This window comes from Mustela nigripes, chromosome 1, assembly GCF_022355385.1.
Source record: "Mustela nigripes isolate SB6536 chromosome 1, MUSNIG.SB6536, whole genome shotgun sequence".
In the NCBI taxonomy this organism is placed as follows: domain Eukaryota; kingdom Metazoa; phylum Chordata; class Mammalia; order Carnivora; family Mustelidae; genus Mustela; species Mustela nigripes.
In genome coordinates, this window is record NC_081557.1 from 10,376,171 (window position 1) to 10,387,482 (window position 11,312).

At 44.8% G+C, this 11,312-nt stretch overlaps 1 protein-coding gene across 1 annotated transcript; it reads right to left on the minus strand.

Moving 5' to 3' along the window:
* Window positions 1–1,293: 1,293 nt before the first annotated feature.
* On the minus strand, window positions 1,294–11,000 carry LOC132007733 (membrane-spanning 4-domains subfamily A member 8-like). The gene is made up of 6 exons (XM_059386061.1): window positions 10,788–11,000; window positions 6,914–7,036; window positions 4,615–4,674; window positions 3,182–3,313; window positions 1,899–2,012; window positions 1,294–1,710 (listed from the first exon to the last, which is right to left on the minus strand). The coding sequence occupies exons 1-6, from the start codon at window positions 10,998–11,000 to the stop codon at window positions 1,606–1,608; spliced, it is 747 nt and encodes a 248-aa protein (XP_059242044.1). The 3' UTR covers window positions 1,294–1,605.
* Window positions 11,001–11,312: the final 312 nt, after the last annotated feature.

Below are 11,312 nucleotides of genomic sequence, written 5' to 3' on the forward strand. Positions count from 1 at the left end.
GGGTCAGATTACAGGTGACTGTAATTCACCCTTTTGTCCAATGATGCGTCCCTGCTTCTGTAAGGAGCCTTGGATGGACCATCTGGAGTATTGGTTCTAGTCCTGTTTGTGCTCCTGGCTGGGCTGATGGTGCTAACTCTCCAAGGTCTCTTCCGGTGTCTATGCTCCACTGTTCTGGGGAGGCTGGGAGTGAGTGGAGTTGTGCGGATGAATAGTTTATGGAATGGCACAGAGCAAGGGCAACCTTTGCTGCCCACAGGAGGCAGTGAGCTGTTCTTCAGGCTGGTGAAGGGGCCATCTGGAATGATGGGTCTAGCACCCAGGACAAACAGGGCAGGTGGTAGGATAGGAAAGGTACTCCATTGCAATAAGCCCCAGAGTGATTTCAGGTGGCAGGTGGCAGATGTCATCTATCCAGAGAAACACCAGGTGTGTGAGCAGATACAGTCTCCATGATGACCCATATGGTAGGACATGGGACTCATCAGGAGGGTCTGAGCTAACTCACAGGTTGGACTAGTCTGGAAGGAGACTCTGAACACCAAGTGGGACATTGTAGTTGAGGGTTTGAGTTCTGTGAAGGGAGAAGGTATGGAATAAAAATTAATGGGTCGATCTCGAAGTTATAGACATAGCCATTTCTCTTTGAATAAGTCTCTATCCTTTTATAAAGAAAGATATATTAGCTTCATAACTTGGGGAGATACCTTCTCTTAAGACAATGTGTATTCACAAATACTGCTACATCATGGGTAACAGCATATATGATTAATCCTGTTAGTGGATGACTCCCTCTCTCCCAAAAACGCCCCAACAGGGTGGTTCTTTATTGCACAGAAAAGCCTCCTTTAATGCCCCACTCAGATGTTGCTTCTTTAACCAGGGTTGTTCTCTCCACTTTCCCCATCACCATTAGAATAAATCATATCCTTTTCTGTTCTGTCTCTGTGAGTCCTTATATTCTGCCCCGTGTTAGAGAAAATTGCTTGCCTAATTGTCCTATGAGGCCAAAAGTTCCTAGAAGTCAGGGGATGTGTTGTGTTCTCCACTGTTAACCTTCCTAGAACATATCAAATGCTCAGTACATTTTTTTATATTTCTTTTCAGTGTAACAGAATTCATTGTTTATGCACCACACCCAGTGCTCCATGCAATCCGTGCCCTCCATAATACCCACCACCTGGATCCCCCAACCTCCCACCCCCTGCCCCTTCAAAACCCTCAGGTTGTTTTTCAGAGTCCATAGGCGCTCATGGCTCAGTACATATTTAATCAATGAACGAATGATTGAGAGAAGGAAGGTTGGGTTGTCTAGACATTGGGTCTTCCAACCCATGAGCTCACACAGGCAAGCACACAAAGCCCCAGGTGCAAATGCCCTAGGGAGGATCTCTTTGTTAAAAGCCACTTTAAATTTCTGTCTCCTTTTAAATAGAGGAAATGCAAGGTTTTCCATGCCGAATTGAATGAAGTCAAGATGCATGAAGGTAGAGAAACATTTTCCTTAGATTGTCAAGGAAAGAGGATCCTGGGTTTCAGAAGCCCAGAAAGGGGAGGTCTTCTTTCTGTCTCTTCGAAAGATGCTTCTAGAAGCTTTGGCTTTGCTTATCTGGAGCCCTGGAACTGGTTGGAAGAAGTCGGTGGCAAGTTCACTGGTTCTGGGACGACCCCTGGGTTTGCCACACAGACATTCGGGAGGACCACGCCCACCTGGAAAACACAGGTGCACAGGAGGTGCCCTAGTAAGGGTGCAAGAAGTACCAGGCAGGCACGGAGGCCTTTACACCCTGCGAGACTTCTGCTCCTGAGCAGGAAGGGGAAGCATGGCCATGGCCATCCCTCTAGACTCCACCCTCTTTGGGGCACCTTCCAGCCCACTGAGGAGCCTTTGGACTCACGTAGTTTTGTTGAGAGCAGACCAGTTGGCAGCCAAAGTGGGAAGAAACACAGGTTATGCAGAACTCCAGGAGGCAGAAGATGAGCATCACACTGGAAATAGCCACACCAGGGCTCTGGAACCACAGGGAATGGGTTGTTAGGAGGGCTAGTTTAGGCGTCCAAGGTCTGGCTTCAAGTGTGGCTCTGTGGTGGGCTGTCTCTATGGCTTTGAGGAAGTCCTCTAATCTCGTCTCACCAAGTTTTTGTGAGGGTCAAGTGTGTTCATAAAAGAATTGTTACTTTAACACTACTGGTACTTCTCTAAGGGGAAGGGTAGTCATCCTTTAGGAAAACATCTCTGTCACATGACTGGGAAGGAGAAGATGGGTTGCCGGACAGATGGAGGGACCGAGTGGACAAGGACTTGTCTGTGCTGTGCCCTCTTGTCAGTCCCAGGGTCATGAGTCTCGTGTGGCTGTTGTGCATTTGGGAGGTGGTTAGTCCCAAAGTGAGATGTGCGTGACACACAGGATTTCAAAGATCGAGTACCCAAAATGCAAAATATCAAACTGATCATTTTTTAATTTTTAACACGGATTGTGTGTTGAAATGACATTTTGGATATATTGGGTTAAATAAGATATATTATTAAAGTTAATTTCACTTGCTTCTTCTTTTTTTTAAGGTGGCGACTAGAATATTTAAAATCAGACATGCAGCTCACATTATATTTCTGCGGGTCAGCATAGGTTGGTACATTATTGTTCATGGGCCAAATCCTGGCTGTTGTCTATTTTCATAAATAAAGATTTATCAGAAAACTGCCATGCTCACTGCATATTCTCACTGGGATCCAACTCAGGGCTGGAGTTGAAGGCAGATACCTATTTCCGATGGCTGCTCTCCCACTACAGGATAGGGATGAGTAGTTGTAACAGAAACCAGAGGGCCTGCAAAGCCTTAAATATTTATTCTCTGAACATTTACAAAAAACCTTTGCTGACCCCTTGTCCACAGTCACAAGCAGGGGTGCAGTGGGAGGCATCTGCGTGTTATAATTGCATTTAATTTTGCCAATAATGTCATAGGTAGGTACTGTTTTATAAAGGTAGAAACTAAGACTAAGAAAAGTCACATGCTTCAAGTAACACAGCAATAAAGCCATAGATCAGGGACTTTACATTCTGTTCTGATTTTTTTTCTACAGTGCTAGGTGAAGAAGTTTGATTTTGGGCTTTCTAATGATTTGGTAAGCCTAGCTAACTCTGAACTTAGAGGAACATTGGTTCAGATGGGTACTCACCACACCCCAGTTATAATTGTGGGGATAAGAGACAGAGTAAGATGGGATGAGACCCAGATCCGTGATGCAGAGTATGATTCCAACCACAGAACAGATTGCACTGATGATGTTCAAGCCCAAGCTGCCTTTCAGCTGAAGAAGACACAGAGGGTCAGGGTAAAAGAAGAAAATTATTGTAGTTGAGATTAATAGAGACTCAACAAGTGCTTCTTAATGGAAATCCCTAGAGCTTTAGTTCTGTAGCAAGGAAAGAGTTGTTCTGTACAAAAAAGTGTGCAGGCAAATTAACGTTGGAAAAAAGCTGGGCTGAACTAAGTTAAATAGGTCTTTGCTGCAGGACTTGTCAGAGCCTTTAACAAGGATTATGGATCTTTTTTAAAATTTCATATTTATTTATTTATTTATATTTTGTTTATTATTTATTTATTTATTTAATTCATTATTTGAGAGAGAGAGAGAGAGAGAACACAAGCATGGGGGTGGGTCAGAGGGAGAAGCATACTCCCTGCTGAGCAGGGAGCCTGATGTGGGACTTGATCCTGGGACTCTGGGATCATGACCCGAGCTGAAGGCAGTCACTTACCAACTGAGCCACCCAGATACCCCAGGATCATGGATCTTCCAGAAAGGGGACTACTAAATAGAGCTTTCCCCAATTTATCTACTCATTTTCCCAGAGTGTTGCATGGGACAAGTGTCGCATAGGACAAGTGTCCCTAGGACATATCTTTGGGAAACACTCAACCTGCTTATCCCATATGAGACAGATAGGATGCTTAGCCCCTGTGTCTTGGGATATGACAGGCTCTGGTCCTCTATGATTCTGGGCCAGGTGAAGAAGGACCTGCCCAGAATTTAGAGCTTCCCTTTGGAGATTTTCAAATAGATCTCATGCGGTAGAAGGACCTGGCCATCCTGAGGCCGTTCACCCTAGACAACCTGCTTGTGAGAGAAACAAAGGTACTTTCTTGGTCTGTGCCTATAGGGGACCTTGTTTCTGTGATTAGCAGAGCTCACTTGGCTGGATTTCTTCAGGAAGCAGGTAGTTGAGCTTCCCCTGGTTTCCCGCAGGAATGGCTGGAATCCCTGTGCCACAGGCCCTATCAGTGCCTGCTCTGCTGGAGTGGAGCCGGGACCCCTAGGAGCTGTGTGTCTCCTCCTGTAGGCACCTCTTAGGGACACTGTTCTGTCTCTTCCTTAATTCAGGTGGCTGTGTTGCCCTTCCCTCCCCAGAATCCTCTGGGCTCCTTCCTATCATGACTCTGGCCAGGTTTTTGTGGTCCTGCCTGTGAGTATGAGTGAGCACATGTATCAGTGCCCTGAGTCTGGTTAGATGTAGGGATGAGGGAGGGATTGTGCGTTAACCTTCCTTTCCCCAGAGGGTGTCTCCTATAGGCCTCTGCTGGCAGAGCCTGTGTCAGGAGGTGACTTACCAGGCAAGAAGACTGTGGCAGATTTTCTGCTGACACCGAGAGGGATCCTGAAACAATGAACTGGTACAGAAGAGGGGGTTTTAGAAAGATGCCCCAGATTGCGTCCCATCTTCCAGCTCCCAGGATTCTGGTCACACACATTCTCTCATACATACTAGGTTCCTGTGCTGGTGCCTTCAAGTCAACATGGAGGGAGGAAGGACAGGAAGGGGAAGGAGAGGCAGACTCCCCGCTGAGCAGAGAGCCCACCTCAGGGCTGGATCCCAGGACGCTGAGCTCATGACCTGAGTTGAAGGCAGACACCTAAACAACTGACCCACCCAGGCATCCCCAGACCCTATGTTCTTAACCCTTACCCTACATACCCTCCCTCTCAAGGTAGATGCATGTGTCATGGGGTGGAAACAGTTTTACAATGAAAAGTTACTCTAGCTTCTTATGACTTTTAAAGGGAATGGTATTTTTTCCTGTATGTGGGAAAATAAATCTCATTCTTAAACCCCTCAGTATATAGAGACTTGATAAGGAGGGAAGGGAACTAGGGGCTGGCCTTCCGAGGTCGCTTCGGGTCCTTTTAAGATGCCAGAGGAGATGGGTCTTTGTTTTGGAAGAGGACATTAATGATCTTTAGGGAATACGTAGTCCTGGAGTCAAAACAGCAACCGGGATCAAAACTGCCTGCAGATATAAGGAGGGGGGATGGTCATGAGAGCTGGTCAACCTGGCAGAAAGGAAGATGTCCAGGCAACAGTACTCAGTTGCATCTAATGCCCAATAGCAAGCCATTCTGTGGCCATGGTGTTAGCCTCTCCATTGACCCAAACTCCATGAAAATGGGTTATACAGATGCAGCACTGGGGGAGAGGAATAGAGGCTGAGTTCCAACTCTGGGTCCATGCACAGCAGAAGAGGATCACAGCCTCAGTAAATGAGACCCAGATGGAAACAAGAAAGAGCAGGTACTCAGAGAAAGATCCTCCCAAGAACATGAGCCTTGCCATTTTGCAGGTGTTTTGTTGGCACAAGGGTGGGGGATAACATTAGGCTATTTTATTTAAATGATTTAAATGTCATAGGATAAGGGGGGACTTTCCTTATCTAGGTTACTCTGGAGTTTTGCTATTTATGAGAAAAGTTGTATTTGAATCATAGATAGGTGTGTGAGTCCAGAGACAAAGACTATGTAACAACAGAGAGAAGAAGGATGTGGGGCAGGGAGGGGAGGAAGGAGAGAGAGAGAGAGAGAGAGAGAGTGTTTGCGTGTGAGTAGCTTAGAGGACACTAAGGGAGAATGCAAAGGAATCAAACAGACAGTAAATTGGAGAAGAGAAAGGATCTGTGGTTTTTAACATTTTATGGAGTCATAGGTCACCCTGAGAATCTGATGAAAGCTATGGACTTTTCCAGGAAAAAAAATACACATCTAGCACACCAAATATTTTGCCAGAATGGAGACTCTGAAGCCCATCTGTGGACTCCAGGTTGGGTCCCCATTGTTTAATGACTGTTCTGTGTCTCAGTAGTCACTCTCAGCCATTGGTGGAGGTGTTCTTCTCCTGGATCTCAGGCTGTGGGCCTGTGTTGAACAACACTTGAAGGCTATTACCAATACATCCTTTTATACATTGGCACTGTTGTATGAATTGAAAAAAGGTGCCACCCCTGGGCTGATGAATGAGAAGAAAGTTCCCTGACCCCTGGGGTGAATCAAATAGAAAATGAGCCCCCTCTGGGTGAATGGCACCTTGTTGGGCTGTCACTTGGTGTTATGGCTGAATTGTGTCCTCTCAAAATTAATCTGGTGAAGTCCTAACCCGCCGGTATTTCAGAATGCGACTATGTTTGATGTTGGGGCCTTTAAAGGTGTGACTAATTCTCTGTGAGATCATTAGGGTGGCCCTAATTCAACATGAGTGGTGTTTTCATGTGAAGAGGGGATTAGGGCACAGATACACTGAAACCACATGAAGACAGAGGGAGAAGGCGGTTGTCTGCAAGCCAAGGAGAGAGGCCTCAGAAGAAACAACCCTGATGACACCTTGATCTTAGACTTTCAGCCTCCAAACTGTGAGAGAATGCATTTCTGTTGGGTAGGCCACCTAATCTGTGCTGTTGGTCATAGCAGCTCTAGCAAACCAACATGCCTGGTAAGCAAGGCGTGGGCCAGCTTTACACCTTGCTTGTTCTCTTGACTGGGAACCTGCTGTGGAGTACAAGCCACACAAATTGGCAAGATGGCCCTGAGTGTGTTGGTAATTTCTGGGAATTCACTCGCCTGGTGGGGTGACTCATTACTTACCCAGATGCCTCCCCAGAAGGGAAAGCCTCCAAAGAGTGAGACAGCTGTGTAGCCCCCAGAGACGACGGTGGCCATGACCGAGCCGAGGCCGATGTGTATCAGGCCAATAAGGATCTGGGCAGCCTGTCGGGAGAGCCAAAATCCGAAGCCTTTGTTTCTGGGGTGGGTTCCCATATCCCCTTTGTACCTCCTTTTTATTTTAATAAATCTTACATTTTCCTAGTCTACAAAGTCATATGAAAGATATAAAAATGAAATAAAAAAATCCATAATTACCTTATATTCAGAGAAAACATCCCCCTTACATTTTGGTGTATAACTTTCCTTTGTTCTTTACAGGTGTATATACCAATACCACAAGATGGTCCTGGGAGGGAGAGGGAAGATGGCAGAAGAGTGGGGGACTTGCATTTCATCTACCTTGAATTCAGCTGATATCTATCAAATCATTCTGAACACCTGTGAATTCAACCTGAGATCTAAGAAAAGAATTGGTTCAATTCTACAAATAGAAAAGCAACCACTTTTTGCAAGGTGGGAGGTGTGGAGAAGTGAATCTGAGGGGATATATTGGAAGATAAATGACAGGAGGAGAGAGCCTGTGTAAGTCAGCTATGGGAAAGTGATATTGCAGTGGAGCACTAGATCAGAACTTCCAGAAGTCTGCTCTTGTAAGGGACATCACTACCTGAAAGGTGCTCAGGGGGTGAAGTGGGGCAGAATCCTAGGTGAGACCATGTGGTCTCAGGATCTCCAGGGTTACAGAAAGACTGGGTATACCCAAGAGCAGCAGAGTTCCCAAGCACTGGAGTGGAAGCCTGGCTACAATCAGTGAGCCCATGAGTGGTCTCTGAACTCAGTGTTGCCATAGATCTTGAGCCACGACATGATTGGGTGACTGCTCTCCAAGCCAGGGCCCAGTAAGCAACAACTTCTGGGAGACCCTGCCATGACCAGACAACTGCTCCTGGAGCAGGGGCCCAGAAGGTAGCAGGGCCTTAGTGAGGCCCCCTTCCTCCCCTTGGAGGATTGGTGTAGGTGTGCCCTTCAGGAGTCTATGGAGTTTGGCACACACAAAAGGGACTGACTGCTTTCCCCTAAGGGTGCCCTGGAGAGTGGGGACAGAGATCATTCAGCTCCAGGGCTGGATTTATCATGCTAATGGACATCAAAAGAAAACTGGGGCAGCAATCCTTATATCCGACAAATTAGATTTTACACCAAGGATGTAGTAAGAGATGAAGAGGGATACTATATCATACTTAAAGGTCTATCCAACAAGAAGATCTAACAATTATAAATATTTATACTTCTAACTTGGGAGCAGCTGATTGTATCTACCAATTAATAACAAACTTAAAGAAACCCACTGATAATAATATAATGATAGTAGGGGACTTCTACACCCCACTCACAGTAATGGACAGAAGATCAACAAGGAAACAAGGGCTTTGAATGTCACGTTGGACCAGGTGGACTTCACAGATAAATACAGAGCATTCCATCCTAAAGCAAGAGAATACACATTCTTCTCCAGTGCACATGGAACATTCTCCAGAATAGATCATATACTGGGTCACAAATCAGGTCTCAATTGTTACCAAAAGACTGGGATTATTCCCCGCATATTTTCAGACCACAACACTTTGAAATTTGAACTCAATCACAAGAGGAAATTTGGAATGTTTGGAGGTTAAAGAGCACCCTACTAAAAAATGAATGGATCAACCAGGAAATTCAAGAAGAATTTAAAAAATTCATGGAAACAAATTAAAATGAAAACACAACTGTTCAAAACCTTTGGGATGTGGCAAAGGCGGTCCTAAGAAGAAGTATACAGTAATAGAAGTCTTTCTTAAGGAATTAGAAAAGTCTCAAATATACAAGCTAATCTTATACCTAAAGGAGTTGGAGAAAGAACAGCAAATAAAGCCTAAACTAAGCAGGATAAGAGAAGTAATAAAGATTAGAGCAGAAATCAACAAAATAGGAACCAAAAGAACAGTGGAACAGATCAATAAAACTAGAAGCTGGTTCTTTGAAGGAATGACATGAAGAGACACACAAGCACACAGGGGAATTCCTTGTGTACCAAGATTGGGGTTGTCCTGCCACCAGCCAAGGAAATACCAGAAGTTGGGAGAAAGGCCTGGAACAGACCTTCCCTTAATGCCTTCATAGGGAGCATGGGCCTGTGGACTACTTCATTGTGAAATTTTGGCCTCCAGAACTGTGAGATCATTGCTGTTGTTATAATCCACCCAGTTTGTGGAACTTTGTTATGACAGTCCTAGGAAAGTAACATAGATATACTCTTGCACAAATGGCATATATTCATATACACAGATATATTATGTATGTATGTATATATGTATATATATATGTGTGTGTGTGTGGTGTGTGTGTATACTACAAATATGGCAGCAAATTCAAATATATTATTTTCTTAAATTTGTACAAATGGTAATAGACTGTACACAATGTCTGCCCCTTACTTTTTTTTTAATTTACTTTTCTGCATAACAGTATTCATTGTTTTTGCACCACACCCAGTGCTCCATGCAATACGTGCCCTCCTTAATACCCACCATCAAAGATATGTCTTGGGGTATGTCCATATCATTACACAAAGAAATTCTTTGTTCTCTTTGGAGCTATACTACATTCTATCTTTAAAATGATACATTTATTTAACCACTATTATATTTATAGATATTTTTATTGTTTCCATTCTGTTGTCATCACAAAGCATGCTGCAGTAATTAGGCTCCTACATATCACATTTCTTGTGTGCCCAGGCAGCATCTGTAGGACAGAGGCTCAGAAATGGAATTATTGGGTCTTTTGTAAATTTGAAAGACACAAAGTGCCCTCCATACAGTCTGTATGAAATGACACTCCCATGAGTAGTAAGTGGGGGTGGAGCTAGGACATGAGCTTAGGCGGTCTGGGTCAGAATCTGTGATTGTCAGCATTCAGCTATGCAATGAAGTGGGCCTCTCTTGGTCCTGTCCGAGACAGCCTTTTAGGGGAAAACCACCGTGAATTGTTATTTTGCTGGTTGTCTAAGATGCTTTTTTCCCCACATGCTGGGTTTAGACTCTACCTTAAAGTTTGGTATGCCCACTTTTTTCCAGAGGCCACATGAATCAACATGGACACTGGCAAAAGGACCAACATTCAAAACAGATGACTACAGGGGAAGGGAAGGAAAAGAATAAAATAAGATGAAAATAGAGAGGGGGGCAAACCATTAGAGATGCTTAACTCTAGGGAACAAACTGAGGGTTGCTGGAGGGGGAATGGGTGGGGGGAAGGGATAGTTGAGTGATAGGCATAAAGGAGGCAGGTGATGCAATGAGCACTGGGTGTTATATGCAACAGATGAATGTCTAACTCTACCCCTGAAACCAATAATACAGTGTATGTTAACTAAATTGAATATAAATAAAGAATAAAGAAAGGTAACCCTATACCTTTTACCTCTCATCCTTCCCCCATTCAGTCTCCCCTTGGCATGGCCATCCCCAACTGTTAATCTACTTTCTCTTTATATGGATTTGGCTATTCTGATTATTTAATATAAATGGAATTTTAAAAAGGACCAACATTCAAGTTTACTGCTTTTTTTGGTTGTTGATACCTTTCTTCCTCTTTCTTAAAATGCCTAAGGCACAGAATCCAAGGCCCCATACTGAGGCTCTGGTGATGTTGCCCAGCTGAGATTTCTGGTGGACCCGAGTTTAGCAAGCCTGGGTCAGCTCCAACCCTGCTTGCTGGATTTGGAGTTTCTGTATTTCCAAGCACCCCCCACCCCCAGCCCCCATCTGTTGCCAGCCAGTGACCTGTCCTTGCAGAGCAAAATTTCACTTACTCCTAAGGTTTTGGCCTCCATGAAGGCTCTCTGGACAGGCTGCTCACTCCCAGGTAGCTTCAAACCCGGTGGGTTCACAGGAAGTAGATGTACTTGGGGCTGGTTGCTTGGAGACAGGGCCACCTGACACATGCCTTGTTGGTTCACAGGATAGCCGTTGTGGGGTGCTAATCTGGAATTGTCCATGGGTCCTGCTGAAGCCATCGGATTCATGCTGCTGAAACACAAATGTGACAGACTTGTCTCTCACACAGGCACTGATGTTTACACCAAAAAAGGCCTTTTGCTTCCAGTAGCTCACTTGAGCATCTTAACCCACTTATTAATGCCATTTGCTAATCTCATTTTAGAGATACTATGATGTGCCAGTTATGGGACACTTATGAAGTGCCAGGCAGTCAGGGCTTTACAAACACATCTTTTCATCCTCACACCGGACCGGCTTTACAGGCGAGAAAATGAAAGCTCAAAGAAGCCAAACTCTGCCAGAAGGCAAGGGCTGTGTCTTTCCCATTTTTGAATCTC